The 22210-nt window shown below is 42.5% G+C and overlaps 1 protein-coding gene across 2 annotated transcripts in view; it reads left to right on the top strand.

Annotated features, from left to right (window-relative positions):
• ARK2C (arkadia (RNF111) C-terminal like ring finger ubiquitin ligase 2C) overlaps positions 1-21673 on the top strand; it is a 155521-nt gene extending 133848 nt beyond the window's left edge. For both annotated transcript variants that reach the window (XM_073619056.1, XM_073619064.1), the window contains 3 exons: positions 8503-8598; positions 12332-12438; positions 16606-21673. In XM_073619056.1, the coding sequence (XP_073475157.1) occupies positions 8503-8598; positions 12332-12438; positions 16606-16723 (321 nt within the window). In that variant the 3' untranslated portion in view covers positions 16724-21673. The remainder of the gene's footprint in view (positions 1-8502; positions 8599-12331; positions 12439-16605) is intronic.
• Positions 21674-22210: the final 537 nt, after the last annotated feature.

Here is a 22210-nt window from a genome sequence, read left to right as displayed (position 1 = left end):
GAAAAAAAGGATCAAGTGTATAAGTGAGAGTCCATCAAATTCCATGTGCCAAGGGTGTCACTGTTTACAAAACCAGAGGTGTGAGTGACAGGTCGTCCAAACAAATGTGTGAGTGTCAGTCTATCCAATCACACTTGTGAGTGACTGTCCATTCAACCAAGGGCATGAGTGACAGTCTATCCAACCAATGGTAGGAGGGACAGTCCACCCAACCAGGGGTAAGATTGACAGATCATGCAAGCAAGGACTTGATTGAAAGTCCATTCCACCAGATGTGTAAGTGACAATTCTTCCAACCTATAGAAAGGGTGGCAGTCCATGCAACCACATGTGTTGGTGACTGTACATTCTACCAAGGCTGTCCATCCAACCAAGAGTAAGAGGGACAGTCCATCCAACCAAGTGTAAGAGTGACAGTCCATTCAGCCATGGGTGTGAGTAATAATTCTTCCAATCAAGGGAGCTGATGATAGTCTGTCCAACTACATGTGTAAGTGACTGTACATCCAAACAAGAGTGTAATTGACAGTCCATTCAGACAAGGGTGAAGGAGACATTCCATCAAAGCAAGGGTAATAGTGGCAGTCCATCCAACCAAGGGCGTTAGTGGCAGTCCATGCAACCAAGGATAAGAGTGAAGGTCCATCCAACCAAGTGTAGGAGTGAAGGTCCATCCAACCAAGTGTAGAAGTGAAGGTCCATCCAACCAAGTGTAGGGGTGAAGATCCATCCAACCAAGGATGAGAGTGAAGGTCCATCCAACCAAGTGTAGGAGTAAAGGTCCATCCAACAAGGATAAGAGTGAAGGTCCATCCAACCAATGGTAGGAGTAAAGGTCCATCCAACCAGAGGTGAGAGTGACAATCTATCCAAACAAGTCTCTTCAAATATTTAAGAAAGTGAATGAGTGACAATCCATTAAAATATCCCATCTGTGTCTCAGTCTTTTCATTTGCAGCAGTTTTTTTATGGGGTAACTGTGTAAAGTCCAGTTGAACTGTTAACTAGTTATCAATTTCTGGATTGTTCTGCTCAGAATAGCAATAATGTTTTCACATGCCACAGCTCTCACAGTTTACCAGAGCTAATCTGACAGCTTCCCACCTCTGTAATTAAATAATAAATCCTCAGGGAAGGTACACTGTACGATGAAACTAATATTGTATCTAGTGGTGTGATATGGCTTGTAGGACTGACCTCTCTTATTGGGAACTTGGGGTCAGCCTGTGTTATTTTATTATTTTGATTTTCAGTGTTACAGTAAAGCTAGTGTGATATTTATGTGGGAAGAAAATTTGTTTCTATACTAACAAAAGCACACAATGGGGCTTATTTACTAAAGCTAGAGAGTGCAAATTCAATCTCACTTCTGCATAGGAACCACTCAGCTTCCTGTTTTTTTTAGCCAAAGCTTAATTGAACAAGCTAGGGGTTAGAAGCTGATTGGTTTCCCTGCAGAAGTGAGACTAATTTTGCACTCTCCAGCTTTAGTAAATAAACCCCCTTGTGTTGTAGTGTGATGAGTGGGCTGTTCTTGAAAGAGAAAAAAATGACTTCTCTACTCACTATACAAAAATATAGCTGGAGGCTATGTGTGACAGGGCCCCATAGCGGAACCATCTAGGGCCCCCGTGCCTCTCAGTCTGTAATATTTCCTCTGGAGAATCTGAATACTAATTGATTTTATATCTATTGTGTAGACAGATTTCATTCATCTTTTTTTCTATAATTATTTGTCACACAGCAATACTTTTGCTATCTACATAAATCATTCTGCACACAAAAAGAGCTATGTTATTGGGATTTTATGTGATAGACCAGGGATATGCAATTAGCGGACCACCAGGTGTTGCAAAACTACAAGTCCCATCATGCCTCTGGGTGTCATGCTTGTGGCTGCCAGACTCTTACTATGCCTCATGGGACTTGTAGTTCTGCAACAGCTGGAAGTCCGCTAATTGCATATCCCTGTGATGGACCAACACAAAGTGGCACATAATTGTGAAGTGGAAGGGAAATGATAAATGGTTTTCAACATTTTTTACAAATAAATATGTGAAAAGTGTGGCGTGCATTTGTATTCAGCCCCACTAAGTCAACCTGTCACTGCAATTTCAGCTGCAAGTCTTTTTGGGGATGTCTCTACCAGCTTTGCACATCTAGAAAGTGATATTTTTGCCCATTCTTCTTTGCAAAATAGATCAAGCTCTGTCAGATTGGATGGAGAGCGTCTGTGAACAGCAATTTTCAAGTCTTGCCACAGATTCTCAATTGGATTTAGGTCTAGACTTTGACTGGGCCATTCTAACACATGAAGATGCTTTGATCTAAACCATTCCATTGTAGCTCTGGATGTATGTTTAGGGTCGTTGTCCTGCTGGAAGGTGAACCTCTTCCCCAGAGTTTTGCTTTTTAGGCCAAAAATTTTGGTCTCATCTGACCAAAGCACCTTCTTCAACATGTTTGCTGTGTCCCCCACATAGCTTCTTGCAAACTGCAAACAGGACTTTTTATGGCTTTCTTTCAACAAAACTTTCTTCTTGCCACACTTCCATAAAGGCCAGATTTGTGGAGTGCACGACGAAAAGTTGACCTGTGGACAGATTGTCCCACCTGAGCTGTAGATCTCTGCAGCTCCTCCAGAGTTACCATGGGCCTTTTGGCTGCTTCTCTGATTAATGTTCTCCTTGCCCGGCCTGTCAGTTTAGGTGGACAGCCATGTCTTGGTAAGTTTGTAGTTGTGTCATACTCTTTCCGTTTTCGGATGATGGATTGAACAGTGCTCCGTGAGATGTTCAAAGCTTGGGATATTTTTTTATAACCTAACCCTGATTTAAACTTCTCCACAACTTTATCCCTGACCTGTCTGGTGTGTTCCTTGGCCTTCATGATACTGTTTGCTTACTAAGGTTCTCTAAGAAACCTCTGAGGGCGTTTTACAGAACAGCTGTATGTATACTAAGATTAAATTGCACACAGGTAGACTCTATATACTAATTAGGTGACTTCTGAAGGCAATTGGTTCCACTAGATTTTAGTTAGGGGTATCAGAGTAAGGGGGGCTGAATACAAATGCACGCCACACTTTTCACATATTTATTTGTAAAAAAAATTGAAAACCATTTATCATTTTCCTTCCACTTCACAATTATGTGCTACTTACAATACATTTACGTTTTTGGTTGTAACATGACAAAATGTGGAAAATTTCAAGGGGTATGAATACATTTTCAAGGCACTGTAGCTGATAAAAAATTGCACTTTGTCCATGCATGCATTCATAATCCGATTTTGACTTTTAAGCTGGCCATAGATGGTTCTTGGCTGATTCAGCAGGAACCGGCCAAAGTTCAAATCATGTATGGGCGGGCTGAATGTACCCAAGTTGATTGATCAACTTGGGTACAAATGCTGATTTATGGTTTCTGATTTAGGGCTTTTAAGCTAATATACTGTGCTGAAGAGGAGCTAACACAGACTGTAGGTGTGACATACATAGCTTATTGTTCAGCATATGAGAACAGGATGCTAAAGTCCTATACAGATGTTAGTCTCAGGGACGACATGAAGCCTCATGCCCACCAGGAAATGGAGGTTTAAAGGCTGTGTTGAGATGAACAGCTTAATGCGCACACTTAAAGTGTTTGCTTTGCTTAACTCAGCACCTATACTGTTGCGCCAGTACCGTACATTTTTTCCATGGTCCCCAAGGCCACTTGGAACACTAGAAACCCTAAGAGATACAATGATCCTCCACAATCTAATCTTCTTAGATCTGCCATATATAAAGTAGGTAGTTACTGAAGTATGAGAGGTGGGTTTATTTGCTTTTGTGAGCTAAATGTCAATTTTTGTAAATGCTTGGAAAATACAGTACAATACTAACCTTACCTTATCTGGTTCAGCATAGTGTTTGCTCCAAATCCATTAGTGCCCCTTAAAATGCATTAATTTTGACAATTTATATTAAGGAAAATGTATGTACTGACCCACCATTCTGGTCACATATAAACTGTACAATATATGCCTTTATATGGCTTGCAGTCTCCGCACAAAAGATGTTCATCCCAAAGATGTTCTATTGGGTTGAGGTCAGGACTCTGTGCAGGCCAGTCTCATTCCTCCACCCCAAACTCACTCATCTATGTCTTTATGGACCTTGCTTTGTGCACTATTACGCAGTCATGTTGGAACAGGAAGGAGCCATCCTCAAACTGTTCCCACAAAGTTGGGAGTGTGAAATTGTCCAAAATGTCTTGGTATGCTGACGCCTTAAGAATTCCCTTCACTGGAACTAAGGGGCCAAGCCCAACCCCTGAAAAACAACCCCACACCATAATCCCCCCTCCACCAAATGATTTGGAACAGCCCAACAAGCTTATATAGGTTCAATGGTCAGGTATCCACAAATGTTTAGCCACATAATGGAAATTGTACCGTAACTTTCCTTTCCTGGTGCCAATCCATTGCAGCATACATTTGGTAGTATGCTGCCATGTTGGCGCCAGAAAAATAGAAAACTGTATTAAATACTTACCGTAATTTTCCTTTCCTGGTGCCAATCCATGGAAGCATACTATCACATGTTTGCTGCCATATTGGCACCCGGCAAGTATATGTTGTATAATTACAGGACAGGATGTAAAGATGCACAAAGGTATGAAATAATGAGGCCTGAGGGTCTTAGGGGAGAAATTGCACAGAAACTGTAGGGAAGGGTTTACACTGTTGCAATGTGCTAACACAAGCAAGTTTGTGTGCGTTGTGTTGCAGGTTAAAGTGGCATTAAAGGTTTTTTTTTTTTAAATAGCAAACATGTCATACTTACCTGCTCTGTGCACTGGTTTTGCACAGAGGAGCCCCGATCCTTCTCTTTTCGGGGCCTTTGCCAACGCTCCTGGTTGCTTGCTCTAGGGACAGTAGTACGTGCTCGCTCCCGAGCCCCGATCTATGTGTCCATAAGACACACAGAGCCCGGGCTTGGCTCTGGCCCCACTCTCTCCTTATTGGCTCACTGGCTGTGATTGACCATAGCAGGAGCCAGTGGCTGCTGTCTCAGCCAATGAGGAATAATAGACCCGGGAGAAACTCAGCCCCTATGCACATCACTGGATTGAGAGGGAGCTCAGGTGAGTAGGAAGGGCTGGGGGGCCACTGCGCACAGAAGGTTTTTTACCTTCATGCATTGAATGCATGAAGGTAAAAAACCTTGAGCCTTTAAAACTGCTTTAAATTGCATTGTGTTAGGGCAGCCTATTCGTTTGACGCACCAAAACACACTTTAAAAAGGTCAATTGTACCAGAAACAGGAATGTGGCACACTGAGACACAAGATAATATTCTTCCTTTATTAAAATTGGCACCAGGAACAAGTTCTAATCTGACATGTTTTGAGCTAGACACAGCACTTTCTCAAGAGAGAAAGCACTGTACTTAGCCCAAAACATGTCAGAATAGAACATGTTCCTGCTGGCCATTTTAATAAAGAACAAATATTATTTTGCATCTTGGTGTGTGGCATTCCTGTTGCTGGTACAATTGATTGCTTCAGTGGAGCCTAGCCGAGCCAGCACCTGAGATGTGATTGTGGAGTGTGAAGCATGATCTCACCTGGGGAGGCATGTCAAATATTTGATGCTAAAAAAGGTGAATGTGCTTTTTTATTTTGATGCAGCTCATAACGCATTGTGGTGGGTTCCCATGCATTGTGGTGCAACACGCATCTATTGGCAAGCAGCATTAGGCTGCAATTTAGACAGAATGGCACCACCACGTGCAAAATGTTCATTTCTGTGCATTGTGCTAACATGGGTTTTTAAAACAAAAAACCGCGCTATAAAGTGTTATAAACAATAATGAAAAAGTATAGTCCCATATAAAAATTGTGTAGTCAAATATGATAAAGTCCAAAACAAAGAGAAGGTGAAACAGTCATAGGTGAATGGCATGAAATTCATCCATAATTAATAAGTGGTGAGATGCTCGCAAGCGCCTCCCCCCTCTAGTTCCTCGCTTCTTTCTACTGGCCTTTTTAGACCTTGGCCTGGTTTGGAAAAACCCCAAGTCCCAGAACCACTAGAAGGCGGGACGGTATAACTAGACGTGGTCAAGTTTTGAGAGGAGTAGACCATGGAAGGGTCATGATTATCCTGTTGGTGTTCATATGCTCCAAGAGGGTCCGACCCCCCTTCATATGGATTCATATCACTCATAGGGAAAAACCTATTCTGTATGGGAAGATTATATTCCCAATCAGAGGCATAAGGATCTTGATAGGATGGTTTCTGAAATGAGTCATAATTCTGATTCGGTCTCCACCATTCCTGATAACCAGCATTATAACCCCGACCTCTATTGGGATTAGGTAAGCCACGCCCTCTACCACCATTATGGTGGCTTCCCCTCCACGGGGGTGGTGGTATGTACCGTGTCCCTCCACCCCTTTGGCCATGATTGGATCTAGGGGGCCCTGAGTTATAAGGTTGGTGAGGGAGAGTGTTATTGGGTTTAGTGGCCCCTACTGGTCTCTGAGGGGATTGATATCTCTGAGGGCCTTTCTGGATTTTACCAAGGGGACCCTTTTTGGTATTTTTTGAAGTTTGAGGATGTCTCGAGAAAACACCAGAACTTTCCCCATAACCCTGGATAGATACCTCCATCTCAGTGTTAGTCTGGCTAGCCAAATCCTCAAGCATTCTTTTCTGCCAATCAAACACCATATTATTGCAGTAGTCATTTAAATCCCGATTATATTTTTTCTTTTTTTTGAGTTTTTGGTCCTTGTCCTCTTTCTCAAGGACTTTCAACAAAACCTGAGACCTCTCTCTATATTCATCACTATCTTTATTGGCACTGAGTTTGTCTTTAATGACTTTGATCTCAGTGTCAATTTTTGCTAATTTAGCAGTCTTTCTATCAATCAGAAATTGCAGGAGTGATAGGCCCGCTTGATTAAAATATTTGAACCACTCCTCCAATTCTGATTCACCCTTTTGAGGGGAGACCTCCCACCTTAAACTCCTCGGGACCATTGAGTTTTTGATGTAGGTCTCAAGGTAGGCTATGTCCCATTGGGTATGGGTTTCAGAAATCATGAGATTTTTCAGTCTCGTGAAAAGCCCACCCAGATCATTCTCTTACTCTTTATATAACTCTAAAACACCGTCAGTATTGACTACTTTTTTGGCTCTAAATTCAAAAATATCCATGACAAAACAACCCAAAAAACACTAACCAGCTGCAGTAATGTACCACTGGAAACAAAATAAAAGAAAGAAAACTGCGCTTGGAATAAATAAAAAGAAGAGCTGCGGTTACAAGTGAGGCACACCAATACAGAAATTAAAACAAAAAAACGCGCTATAAAGTGTTATAAACAATAATGAAAAAGTATAGTCCCATAGAAAAATTGTGTAGTCCCATATGATAAAGTCCAAAACAAAGAGAAGGTGAAACAGTCATAGGTGAATGGCATGAAATTCATCCATAATTAATAAGTGGTGAGATGCACGCAAGCGCCTCCCCCCTCTAGTTCCTTGCTTCTTTCTACTGGCCTTTTTAGACCTTGGCCTGGTTTGGAAAAACCCCAAGTCCCAGAACCACTAGAAGGCGGGACGGTATAACTAGACGTGGTCAAGTTTTGAGAGGAGTAGACTATGGAAGGGTCATGATTATCCTGTTGGTGTTCATATGCTCCAAGAGGGTCTGACCCCCCTTCATATGGATTCATATCACTCATAGGGAAAAACCTATTCTGTATGGGAAGATTATATTCCCAATCAGAGGCATAAGGATCTTGATAGGATGGTTTCTGAAATGAGTTACCATGACAAAACAGTGTAAACCCATTTTTTGCAAGTTTTCGAATTTTATTACAGGCTAGATATACCTATCATTGTTTAAAAACATATTTGGATTTTTATTTAGCAAGTTGGGAATATGCTTTGTGCTTTCCGCCAAACTGTTTTAATACATTGCTATCTTTGCTAGGAGAGGAAGACGGGGGCGTGTCGTGTCCCTCTCTGACTCATTCATGTCTCTGTTTATTAAGAATAAGCAATATTAAAGTTTTCATCCACAGTGCGTTGTAAAAGGCACAGATACAGACAAATGGTATGCCATAGAAAAATCAAGATACATAATGTAATCTCTAAAAAGGACATGTCTCCATTTAGTGCACAAACTGTGGAGACTTGCTAAGATCACCACTGATGGCTGCAAGTGGTTTGCACAGATCAAAGAAAAGCATTATATTAACCATACCGGGATGATGAAGACTCAGAGCTGTGATTGTGCAGGGGGTGCAGGATGCTACTTCCTCACAAACAAGAAGATTAATTATGATAAATCCAAACAATTATTTATTGGTATAGGTGAAATTAGAAGTAAACCAGAGAGGATAAAACAGTCCATATTGCTGATAATTTATAAGTTGCCATATTTTTGCTTAGCTTATATTGTGACCAGGACATACATTGACTTATTCCATCTGTTTGATTTCAGGAACTGCTGCAGTTAGAGGACAGACTGGGAAGTGTGACGCGGGGAGCGGTGCAAAACATCATTGAAAGATGCACGTTTCCGCACAAATACAAGAAGGTACAAACCTTCACACATTTCACATGTGTGTACCCACGTCTCTCAGCTTTTCAAACATTCTGAATTATAGTTTGTGTTAGTATATTATGATGTTATCACTGCCTGCAGCAAACTGCCTTGGTCACCCTCCCTGAGACTCTATTCCCTCTTTCCTTCCTTCTTCCTTTCCTCTCCTCTCTGTCCCTCTCCCTCTCGCTTTCCTTTCCCTCTCGCTTTCCTTTCCATCTCGCTTTCCTTTCTTTTCCCTTTCCCTCTCGCTTTCCGTTCTTTTCCCTTTCCCTCAGGCGTTTTACTTTCTTCTCCCTTTTCCACTCACTTTCCTTTCTTCTCCCTTTCCCTTTGCTTTCCTTTCTTTTCCCACTCCCTTTCCTTTTTTCTCCCTCTCCCTCTCACTTTCCTTTCTTCTCCCTTTCCCTTTGCTTTCTTTTCTTCTCCCTTTCCCTTTGGCTTTCCTTTCTTCTCACTGTCCCTCTGGCTTTCCTTTCTTCTCCCTTTCCCTATCACTTTCCCTTCTTCTCCCTTTCCCTCTCGCTTTCCTTTTTTTTCTCTTTCCATTTGCTTTCCTTTCTTCTCCTTTTCCCTCTGGTTTTCCTTTCTTTCCCCTCTCCCTCTCGCTTTCCTTTCTTCTCCCTCTCGCTTTCCTTTCTTCTCCCTCTCCCTCTCGCTTTCCTTTCTTCTCCCTCTCCCCTTCCTTTCTTCTCCCTCTCCCTCTCGCATTCTTTTCTTCTCCCTCTCCCTTTCCTTTCTTCTCCCTCTCCCTCTCGCTTTCTTTTCTTCTCCCTCTCCCTTTCCTTTCTTCTCCCTCTCGCTTTCCTTTCTTCTCCCTCTCCCTCTCGCTTTCCTTTCTTCTCCTTCTCCCTTTCCTTTCTTCTCCCTCTCGCTTTCCTCACTTCTCCCTCTCGCTATCCTTTCTTCTCCCTCTCGCTTTCCTTTTTTATCTCCCTCTCACTATCCTTTCTTCTCCCTCTCCCTTTCCTTTTTTCTCCCTCTCCCTCTCGCTTTCCTTTCTTCTCTCTCTCCCTCTCGCTTTCCTTTCTTCTCCCTCTCCCTCTCGCTTTCTTTTCTTCTCCCTCTCCCTCTCACTTTCCTTTCTTCTCCCTCTCGCTTTCCTTTTTTCTCCCTCTCCCTCTCACTTTCCTTTCTTCTCCCTTTCCCTTTGCTTTCTTTTCTTCTCCCTTTCCCTTTGGCTTTCCTTTCTTCTCACTGTCCCTCTGGCTTTCCTTTCTTCTCCCTTTCCCTATCACTTTCCCTTCTTCTCCCTTTCCCTCTCGCTTTCCTTTTTTTTCTCTTTCCATTTGCTTTCCTTTCTTCTCCTTTTCCCTCTGGTTTTCCTTTCTTTCCCCTCTCCCTCTCGCTTTCCTTTCTTCTCCCTCTCGCTTTCCTTTCTTCTCCCTCTCCCTCTCGCTTTCCTTTCTTCTCCCTCTCCCCTTCCTTTCTTCTCCCTCTCCCTCTCGCATTCTTTTCTTCTCCCTCTCCCTTTCCTTTCTTCTCCCTCTCCCTCTCGCTTTCTTTTCTTCTCCCTCTCCCTTTCCTTTCTTCTCCCTCTCGCTTTCCTTTCTTCTCCCTCTCCCTCTCGCTTTCCTTTCTTCTCCTTCTCCCTTTCCTTTCTTCTCCCTCTCGCTTTCCTCACTTCTCCCTCTCGCTATCCTTTCTTCTCCCTCTCGCTTTCCTTTTTTATCTCCCTCTCACTATCCTTTCTTCTCCCTCTCCCTTTCCTTTTTTCTCCCTCTCCCTCTCGCTTTCCTTTCTTCTCTCTCTCCCTCTCGCTTTCCTTTCTTCTCCCTCTCCCTCTCGCTTTCTTTTCTTCTCCCTCTCCCTCTCACTTTCCTTTCTTCTCCCTCTCGCTTTCCTTTCTTCTCCCTCTCCCTCTCACTTTCCTTTCTTCTCCCTCTCGCTTTCCTTTCTTCTCCCTCTCCCTCTCACTTTCCTTTCTTCTCCCTCTCCCTTTCCTTTCTTCTCCCTCTCCCTTTCCTTTCTTCTCCCTCTCGCTTTCCTTTCTTCTCCCTCTCCCTCTCACTTTCCTTTCTTCTCCCTCTCCCTTTCCTTTCTTCTCCCTCTCCCTCTCGCTTTCCTTTCTTCTCCCTCTCCCTTTCCTTTCTTCTCCCTCTCCCTCTCGCTTTCCTTTCTTCTCCCTCTCGCTTTCCTTTCTTCTCCCTCTCCCTCTCTCTCTCGCTATCCTTTCTTCTCCCTCTCCCTTTCCTTTCTTCTCCCTCTCCCTTTCCTTTCTTCTCCCTCTCCCTTTCCTTTCTTCTCCCTCTCGCTATCCTTTCTTCTCCCTCTCCCTTTCCTTTCTTCTCCCTCTCCCTTTCCTTTCTTCTCCCTCTCCCTTTCCTTTCTTCTCCCTCTCCCTTTCCTTTCTTCTCCCTCTCACTTTCCTTTCTTCTCCCTCTCCCTTTCCTTTCTTCTCCCTCTCCCTTTCCTTTCTTCTCCCTCTCCCTCTCACTTTCCTTTCTTCTCCGTCTCCCTTTCCTTTCTTCTCCCTCTCCCTCTCACTATCCTTTCTTCTCCCTCTCGCTTTCCTTTCTTCTCCCTCTCCCTCTCCCGCTCGCTTTCCTTTTTTACTTCCTCTCCCTCTTCCTCCTTTTTCCCTTATTTTCTCTTTCCTATTCTCTCCTCTCTCTCCTTTTTTTCCCTCTTCTTCTTTTCCTACGTCACCATCTCTCTTCAATCACCTTCTTACCCTCTATCATTATATTATTTATTTGCCATTTTCTCCAATTCCCTTTTATTCCCCCCCAAGCTAAGTACATTTCCTTCCCTCTCCTCCCCTTGCCATACCCTTCATTCACCCCACCCCCTCTCAGGGGTGACCCCACTACTTAATTGCACCATATATGCAACCGGTCACCCTCCTACTCGGTGCTCGGAGACTACTTTCACGTTAATACTAATCTGAGAAATACTGAACAAGAGAGTGCCACAATCTTTTTATTGCTTTATTTAACAGCCAGCAGAAATAATTTGACACATTTAGCGCTAAGGCCCAGTGCTTTATTTGAGAGGGCGCTGAGACTTAGCGCAAAATGCAATAGCATTTTTCTAATGACTATTCAGTAAATTGTTCAAGATTGTGGCATCTTGGTGCGTGGTGTCCCTTTGATAAAGTAATGTACTTAGTGGCACTGGCCCATAAATAAAAAGGAGTATCTGGCCCATAAATAAAAAGGAGTATCTGTATAATTATACTGCTGTTCTATAATTACCCATGTTAACAACACTATCTCGTGTACTCAAAGAGATATTTTTCAGTACTTACAATATTTCTGTAGAACTGTTAAAATAAAAATAATGACTGAAAAGAACGTAATGATGCTCCCTATATTCTTTACGAAGGCCATATTTCTACCTTGCTGACTCTGCTTATCACAATTGCAGGCTGCCAATGTTATTGACTTCTTGGCATTGGAGATCAGCTCCCTTGAAAAAGCATGACAATGTACCTGCACATATTGCTTTGTGTTTAAAGGGGACCTGTCAGAGCAGCTCTCACAGCTGAGGCTCCTATTCAAGGGGTGAGGCTAACATGGGTTGACTGCTTGAATCGGTGTTGGTTTAGAGATTTGGTGTGATAATGCAGCACTGTGCCCTGGAACTAGGCTCACCGCTAAACTTTGCAAGACTTTTCTATGGTTGCCAGCAGGAGCCACGTGTCTACTCACTCCTGGATGAAACCAATTGTCTCTCAGTAATATTTCTCTCTTAATTTTTGTTTCTTTTACTAACTGTATGACAGAGGATACCACATGATGGCAAAGACCAGAAAGAAGACGAGGAGGAGGCGGACACAGACGAGAAATGCACAATCTGCCTGTCAATGCTTGAAGACGGAGAGGATGTCAGGTAATGAGAGACCTGCTCATCCCATCTAATTTAACTGCATTAGTTTCCTAAGAGATGTGTGGAACCTGATTACACCAGGAACAAGGCTAAGATAGAAAAAGATAAGGGAATGGAGAAACCTTCCTCTGTGGCTTCTGTATTTTGACAGACGGCCCCATCAGCTATCACCATATCCGAACAGGGCCTACATCTGATTGGATGCAGGTGTTGTTTGGACAGCAATTTTCCTTCTGATTCCTTTGGTTTTTCACATGAGAGATTATGGCTGGCAGTTGGCCAACAGGCCAACCACTGAGTGAATTTTCAAAATTCGCTTAGTGTATTGTAGGCTTAAAGCGGAGTTCCACCCTGAAATTTTTTTTTACATAATCACAGACCTTTAATCCTATAAAGAAACATTTGGGGGAAATTTTTTTTTTATACTTACCAGAAATGCCCTGTTGCTATGTAGTGCTCCTAATCTGCCACTTCCTGGTCCGTGAAGTTCCTTGTCACTTCCTCCCTCTCCTGTGCTCCTGGGAAATATGAACCGGTTCAATAGAAAGCAGGTGACACTCAGCCCGTGTGTACAGCAGCCGGTCCAACAGAAGCCAGCCATTTGACCGGCTTCTATCGATGAGGCATGACTGAAAAAGTTCTGCTGATTGGCATCCGATCAGCGCTCTCAGCAGGGGCGTAACTACCACCATAGCGACCCATGCGGGTGCTATGGGGCCCGCAGCTGAGTGGGGCCCAGTGAGGATAAGAGCACCGCCCGCACAGTCTCCCAGCCAGGGGAAGAGAGAGGAGAGGAAGAGGCGAGCTGTCCGTATCAGCAGAGAGCTGAATTGCCCGATGTAAGATCTTTCATTAGAACTTCCAGTGTTCCCGGGGCTCACGTCATATAGCTCCACCTTTTGGCACGGTGCCTTTAATTGACAGAACGCCGATCCAGTGCAGGACGTGTGACGTCATCAAAGGCGTCGGGCCAAGAGGTGGGGCTATGTGGCGATGAGCCCCGGGAAGACGGGAAATTCAAATGAAAGCTATTACAGCGGGCAATCCCGCTCTCTGCTGATCCGGGTGGCTTGCCTCTTCCTCTGCATAGGTGGGGCTGTATGGGGCACAGGCAGACCAGGCTGTATTGGGCACAGGTCACGCTGCATGGGGCACAGGTCACGTTGTATGGGGCACAGGTCACGCTGTATGAGGCACAGGTCACGCTGTATTGGGCACAGGTCACACTGTATTGGGCACAGGTCACGCTGCATTGACACTAGGGCAGCTGTGAGATATCTCTTAAGGGTTAACTTAACCAAGGGTGGACGGTGCTCATAAAATCTGAGGCGTTGTCAACATATTGCAGTCATCAGTTAACCCAATCAGAAATATCTTGCCATCCTCTAGCTGCGACCAACTGCTAACCAAATTGTGCGTCTTTATGGTCACTGGGAAAGCAAACATATAGAAGACTAATTAACATTCACAGGCATGGCCTGGTATTAACACGCAGACCTGCCTCAGTGGAATGGCCAGGTATTACAGATGTAGCACTTACTCCCTTAGTAAGTGGACTTTAACTGGATTTTAGGCTCCCCCCACACACACACACACAGGCAAGTTTTCACACTTGCTCCAGAGACACAATAATCAGTCCAGGGGATTTGGTTTTGTTTTGTTTATTTTAAAAAGGTTGAACTTGGATAGGGAATAGGGTAACATGAGATGTCCAAACTGAAGAACATCAAACAAACAGTTGAGGACCTGCTAATGTCTCTGGCTGCTGTAAACTGACTCCAACTGCGCTGCCCAACCATAGAAGTGATGGTGCAGCTAAAGTGACAACAAAAGTCCCATAAACTGAAGTTGCAGGTGCAGCACCTGTCTGTGTTGCAAGCACCTGGCTGCTCTTGACCCAAGCTAGAGATATTGGATTGCTCTTGGCTGCATTACGCTGGCTCTAAGCTGTTCCCTGGTCCCAGACATGTGGAGTATTGCACCTTACTGTCCTCTCTGTAGCTTTGGGGTGTGTCGATTAAAAAGGTACTCACTCAGTCCCTTTAAGTAGTTCTGTAAATCCAGGAGGCTACTGTGCTGGCCTCTCTGCTGCACAGACTGATTCTGGTTCCCTGGATGTCTGCAGCTAAGCCTAGCTGAGACTGGGCTGGCTGAGGATGTAAGGCCCTCCCCTTCCCTGTCTCTCTTTCTCTTCCCTGTTTTTTCCTCTGCCTCAGGGGCAGAGCCCCCCAGGACAGGGGTCTACTCCAGATGACTGGACGCCGGACTCTGCTCCCAGACGGCCAGGCTCCTGAGTATTTATGGGTTGTTCCCCCATCTTCTGGGCCTCGCCCTCCCCAGGGATTGGTGGGAACTTCATAAATATTCATGTATTTCAATAAAAGGTTATACTTTTTGTAGAATTTGTTGTTGTTTGGTGCAACTCCTGTCAAAGCATCTTGGGGCAACCTTATCTTATGAGATATCTCATTCTTTGGGGATGGAGCTGCACTATTATCCATTGTACCACAGCCTTTGTTAAAGCTTTCCAAAAATATACTGACTGTAGAGGAAGTTCCTCCACCCTCCAAGTTCCAGAACTATCCAGAGAAATCTAGAATCTGGGGGGCGGGGGGGGGGGTCAATTAACCCAGATTCAGACAAAATTTACCTACTTTAGCAACTAGAAGGTTGGTACATAGAAAATATACTGTATGTGACTGCAATAGCACAAAAATCCAACATGTCCACATATAAGTGCTACTTTTCACAAAGCAATATATGTTGATATAGGCAAAAAAGCGCTATCCGCAATCAATATGATATGAGCAGTATAGTTGTCAGAGATATCGCTTTATACCAAACATAGAAGTGAATAGAAGTGAATTAACAATATTATCTAATCATTTGATGATGTCCATAACTGCTATTTGATATATTAATTATTTTTTCAAGGAATAATTATTAACACACAAGTTAAATCTGTGGACACTTGTCGCAATGTAAAAGATTTATTAATATACTGAAAGGATAGTCAGTATATCATACAGTAGACTTATGAACAAGGGTTCTGTGCTGGGACAAATCCTATTTAATTTGTTCATAAACGACCTGGAGGATGGGATAAACAGTTCAATCTCTGTATTTGCAGACGATACTAAGCTAAGCAGGGCAATAACTTCTCCTCAGGATGTGGAAACCTTGCAAAAAGATCTGAACAAATTAATGGGGTGGGCGACTACATGGCAAATGAGGTTCAATGTAGAAAAATCTAAAATAATGCATTTGGGTGGCAAAAATATGAATGCAATATATACACTGGGGGGAGAACCTCTGGAGGAATCTAGGATGGAAAAGGACCTGGGGGTCCTAGTAGATGATAGGCTCAGCAATGGCATGCAATGCCAAGCTGCTGCTAACAAAGCAAACAGAATAGTGGCATGCATTAAAAGGTTGATCAACTCCAGAGATAAAACGATAATTCTCCCCTCTACAAGACTCTGGTCCGGCCGCACCTGGAGTATGCTGTCCAGTTCTGGGCACCAGTCCTCAGGAAGGATGTACTGGAAATGGAGCGAGTACAAAGCAGGGCAACAAAACTAATAAAGGGTCTGGAGGATCTTAGTTATGAGGAAAGGTTGCGAGCACTGAACTTATTCTCTCTGGAGAAGAGACGCTTGAGAGAGGATATGATTTCAATATACAAATACTGGTGACCTCACAATATAAATAAAACTTTTTTGCAGAAGAGAGTTTAACAAGACTCGTGGCCACTCATTAAAATTAGAAGAAAAGAGGTTTAACCTTAAACTACGTAGAGGGTTCTTTACTGTAAGAGCGGCAAGGATGTGGAATTCCCTTCCACAGGCGGTGGTCTCAGCGGGGAGCATTGATAGCTTCAAGAAACTATTAGATAAGCACCTGAATGACCGCAACATACAGGCATATACAATGTAATACTGACACATAATCACACATAGGTTGGACTTGATGGACTTGTGTCTTTTTTCAACCTCACCTACTATGCAACTATGTATGTAACTATGTAACAAGCCTGTGCAGATTTTATTTTATAGTTTATATATTTCAATAGTATATTTAACAGACCAAAAGACAAGTGCATTGTTTGGATTTACACATTCTTTCAATGCAATGCCACTCATCTACTTTGTTTCCTTCCTTATTCTGCAGAAGGTTACCCTGTATGCACCTCTTCCACCAAGTCTGTGTTGATCAGTGGTTAGCGACCAGCAAGAAGTGCCCTATCTGCAGAGTGGACATCGAAACGCAGCTGGGGGAGGACAGCTGAGAAAAATCCCCCATGATGGCGTCCAAATTCTCCTTATCAGGTCCACACGGCCTTCACCTGCAGTAAACCTTTTGCTTCCTGAGCCATTTAAAGGACAGTCTGCAAGCACATTATTCTGTAGATGAATCATAGGCACGTAACTAAAAAAAAAAAAAAAAATACTGGAGGATCTTAACAGCCATAAAGACCCGTTTTGCAGGGGAAGCAGGTCTTCCTTCTTGCCACAGGGCCCAATCGCTGGAGACGAAGACTGGCCCTTCGCAGGTACTCTTATGTCAGTCTGGCTTGCCAATCCTGCACTGCAAAGAATTGTACATAATATACCTCTCTAATATGTAGAATCAAGTAGGGGTCGTAGCTATAACTGTGGATGGCATCCGGAGCATGTTAGCTTAAAAAAAATATTGTGTTCGGTGCCCTAGTCATCTTGTGGTGGACATGTTGCTATTAGCCTATTTTTGCACCAAATAATATTTACCATTTTATTTATATTTATTTTTTGTTTCAGTTTTTTTTTTTTTGGTGCTTGAAAGAGCCATTTGACACATTGACATTTTCCAACTAAAACTTAAGGCGAAGAATAAAATCCTGTTTACAGTTTAAAAACAAAAAAGGATTGGTTTGGAGCCTTAAGTTTTATTACTTTATTTGAACTAATTTATTATTCTTACTTATGTTTACAGAGGATGATACAAAAGGCAAAGCTTTTCAAAAACGGTGGTTATGGTGGACTCTGCTGATGCTGGGGAAAGGTTTTTCTTTCTTTGTGGCCTGTTTTCTAAAAACATATTTCTACAGCCCTTATAGTAGGTAGTCACATTCAACTGGGCTTGTCCTGTAAAGTTGAAGATGTTTCGCTACTCAATCAAGTAGCTGAGGAAGCCACTTGAATGAGAGAGAAATGTCTTCAACATTATAGTCCTACTACTAGGTATACCATGAACTGAAAAACTGACAACCTTCAAGGACATATGTCCTTTTTTTAAACCCTACTCTTCAAAAAACTGGTATTCTAATTTTGTCTGGACCCTGGTGAAGTAAATCACAAGCCTGCTTCATGTCCACTGGTGATATTATTGTGTGGTGGTTTCCACCTTTGGCTCCAACCACAAGGCCATCAAAACGTCTACACTCTTGATGTCTATCTATGATGGCAGTTTGGTGAGAACTGAGATAAGTTACCACTGGAGACACCAAAAGATATGTTGAGCCAGAAATTCAGTCTGCTAACAAAAACATGCCAGTTTTGGGTAGTGGTGGCCTTTAAAGAATAAAAATTTAGAAAAAAAAGGGAATTACAGCCATATGTAGAAAGCAGCCACAAACATTTTTAATGCCGTCTGCCCTAAAAAGGCCTACGAAAAAAAGAAATAATAATCTGGGGAATTTATTTATTTTTGCCCTAGAGTGCTAAAATTTACTGTTTACCCTTCAAAATTTAAATAAGAGCTCTCATTACACTATGCTCTATATTATTTCAAAACAGCTTACCACTGAGTATTTTTGTAGTTCTACCCTATAGTAGCCAAAATATAGCTATATGCTTCACTTGGGAATTTTACTTAGCAGCCATTTAGTATTTTAGGCTTTAGCGCAGCCATTCTCAACCATGGTTTTGTGGGTCCCTAGGTTTTCCGTTGAAGTTGCTAAGTGTTACTTGAGCTGGTAGCTGATTGGTGCCTGGCTTGTTTTGGGGCCAACGCCACTTGGCAGAGCCAATGATCTTTTTAGCTGTCTGTACGGGTGGCATTCTGACCACCACTGTATGGGGTGCATTCTTCCCACTGACCACCAATGTAAAGACCCATAATTAATTGGTTTTAGCAGGGATTTCCTGAAAAATTTTCAAGCATTTCTGTCTGGTAATAAGGTTGAGAAAGGCTGCTCTAGTGAGATTTTTTTTTTTACTTAAATTTCATTGATATTAAAAAAAAAAAAAAGTGTCTTACCTTTGTCCATGGTTAGTAGCTAATAGCTGCAAGCCTATATGTTGAGGTATTATAAATGTAGCTCCTATCTTTACATTTTTTTACTAAAACAAAAAATCAAGGGTTAACTTAACCAAGGGTGGACGGTGCTCATAAAATCTGAGGCGTTGTCAACATATTGCAGTCATCAGTTAACCCAATCAGAAATATCTTGCCATCCTCTAGCTGCGACCAACTGCTAACCAAATTGTGCGTCTTTATGGTCACTGGGAAAGCAAACATATAGAAGACTAATTAACATTCACAGGCATGGCCTGGTATTAACACGCAGACCTGCCTCAGTGGAATGGCCAGATATTACATATTGATTGGACTAATGCAACCGTTGCTGCACCTCCACTTTGTCACAAATCCGATGGTGTTATTAACACCTCGCCAGTTCTCTGCAGGATTCCTGAAAGGGCTGACATTCGACGGCAGCACAAAACGAAAGCCATTTTAGATCCTTCAATAAAAGCACAATTTACCTAATAATAACAAATGGACAACTGTTTGCATGTAAACAGTTGTCGGGCTTTAAACGAGCCAGAGAAGCCATCCTAGAACAGATCAATCGCCATTCTGCTACGTCCGTCCTTTCTGAAATCCACGCGGCTTGGCGAGGGTCTTCGGCATCAGCAGAAGGAAACCAACACAACTGTTTCAAGAGTCTAAGTTTATTCTGTGTAGGGTAAACCCCTTTGCTCAGAGCAAAGTCTTTAAAGAAGTTGTCCAGGGCAGAGTTTGGTTTTTGGCTTGTAATTACAAAGACGGCTGTTTCGTTTTTATAGACCCCCAGCTTACTAATTCTGTGGCAGAGGGCTGTGTACAGTCTGAGGCCTTATCTGAAAACAGCAGGGCTGAGATGGATCGATTGCTAGGGTAGGGGCTGAAAAAAGATGCCTCTTTGGTTCTGCAGTGGGTATACCATTCTTCAATTCTGTGGTGAGTATACCATTCCTTTATTACTCCAATCTACTGTGGCATTACTCACATCTACTTATTACCTATCTGCAGTCCTGGGGCAAGGCCATCCAGCGCCCAGGACAATGATGCCAAACTGCGCCCCCCCTTCCCTTAGGGTTGGGGTCAGAGTGCCCCAATCCCTGTAGCCGCCCTTCCTGCCCACCCCTTGTCCTGGCCCTGCCTATCTGTAGCAACTTCCCCCCATGATAGATCAATCCTTCCTACAGTTGATTTCAGATAAGGGCTCAGACATTACACAACCTTCATACCTGTAAGTAGAAGTGGAACTCCACGCAATACTTTTTTTCAAGCTTTGGATAGAGGAAGGAATGTTTAGAACCTCTGATGGCCTTAGAAGGTTGTTTGTGTCCCCACTGGGGTGATTCAATCTATCTTCCTGTCCTGGTGACTGTTGTCACCGAGACAGAAAATAAGAGGAAATCTAAAACTTAGTAGTTAGCACTGGAAAGGGAAGTGGGACTGGGAGGAAATCTTCCAGACAATTTAAGAGGTGACTTTCCTCAGAGGGAGCTCAGATATCAATAAAAAAAAGTCATAGGTTACAACACTTCCCTACTCTATCCAAAGGCTGGAAAATGTTTTTTTCCCTTCAATGCAAATGAGCTGTAAGCTGTAAATCACAAAGCAGCGCCCCCTCTGTCAAAGGCTAGAGTTTTACGCTTTCCTGGAGAAACTCTTCAGGGACGTGAACTTATAGATAGACCGCAACTTTCATAGTGCTGGAACTGAAAAGTATTAAACTCTTAAAGAACAAGCACATTTTTTTTTCAAAAAACTTTTACAAAAATGTAAAAAAAAAAAAAAAAAAAAGCACCAAGTTTTTAATCAAAGCTATTTGTGTGTATGAAACCCTACAATTGATGGGTTGTATTGTTGGAGACAGTATCTGTGTTTTGGGTACCACGTGTTTAATATCTCGTGAGGTTTAGACCGCTTTAGAACGATTTTGGAACCGTTGTAGATCACAGGGTTTTGTGACTTTAAATGCCTTATATTTAACAATCATAATTTATGACTAACTTGTAGAGTTTTTTGTGGGCTCTTATTTAATTATTTTTATAGTTGTTTTTGGCCTTTTTAATTATAATTTATTTATTTAGAGACGTTACTAATTTGTTTTTATATTATATATATCTATATATGACTCCTATTACCTCATTTTTTTGCATTGTTCGGATATGGAATGCGCTGCATGTGACGGTACATTTAAAACAAATGAAATCTTTATCTTGTGAACAAAAAAATAGCGAATAATAACGACGATTAATTCAGGGTGTGTGTGTTGATGAAGTGTATTTTTTTTTTTTTTCCCGTGGTGCTGTTATCTTGAAAAACATTCCATTAAGAATGCAAAACCTTTGATTCTGTATGCTGTGACCTAGTGGATACCTGCAATATAGTGAACGTGATTAGCACATATAAATATGATTTGCACTCATGATCAAACCGAGATGAACCTTTCGCTTTCCTCAGCGTTTATTAAATAATCATTACGGTAAAAAAAACATAACAATTAAAAATCCCACTCTGAGAACAAGGAGATGGCCTCAAGCAAGAGTTCTTTATAACTTGCTAAGGGAGCAACAGTTCAGCCATGTTGTACTAACCAATTGGTGTTTATTGGTGGGTGACCACTGCTAGATGTCCTTAGTTTTTCCAGCCAATGAAAGATACAATTTTGGCCCGGTTTCCTCCTCTAACCGTCAATGCAGTTCAAATAAAATTTGTTTAAAGTGGAACCATTTCTAAACTTTTTTGAATGGAGGTTAGGGTTAGAACTTGGATCATTTTTTAGAATAAAATATTGCCAAAAACATACTCACTAAAGCCAAATGGCATTAGGAGGTACAGAGATCTCAAACAAACAAAGGAAACAAGATGTGAGTGCTCTATGTGGCCTGGGCCTCGCTCTCTATTAGGCATGTGAGATGACACCTGACACGTTTCGAAGGCAAGACCCGCTTCCTCAGAGATTGAACCTCCTGTCTTTTTACCTCACCAAGGCAAACAAACAGGAGATTCCAGCTCTGAAGAAGAGGGTCTTGCCCTTGAAACGTGTCTGCTTATCTGCCTGATAGTGCTTGAGATCCAGGCTACACAAAGTACTCGCAATCTGTTTCCTTCGTTTGTTTTGTGAGTATGTTTTTGGTATTTTTTTTTATTCTTATTAAACTGATTAAAGTTAATGCACAAGGTTTTGCACCCTTTTTTTTTTTACAACACAGAGTGCTTCTGCATCCAGATGCAGTGTTTAGCAGCTTTCAGCCTCATTTTAATGGAGCAGCTTAATCGCTCCTGTGAATCAGCCCTTAGACTTATTGTTCCAACATAGAATCGGTGGGGGAGCACAACAAAGTTGGGCGGTGGTCTATCAAGTAGTCTATCAAGAGAACCTGTCACTTTGCAATGAATAAGCAATTACAGATTGACTCTTAAAACATAGAAAATTGAGTACTGTCCGTGATACTTTTTTATTTGCACTAACATACAATTTTTCAGGACAAGCTTTCGGGGTATGTCCCCTTCTTCAAGT

Source organism: Aquarana catesbeiana, linkage group LG01 (assembly GCF_042186555.1).
Source record: "Aquarana catesbeiana isolate 2022-GZ linkage group LG01, ASM4218655v1, whole genome shotgun sequence".
NCBI lineage: Eukaryota > Metazoa > Chordata > Amphibia > Anura > Ranidae > Aquarana > Aquarana catesbeiana.
This window is presented reverse-complemented; position numbering and strand designations above follow the sequence as displayed.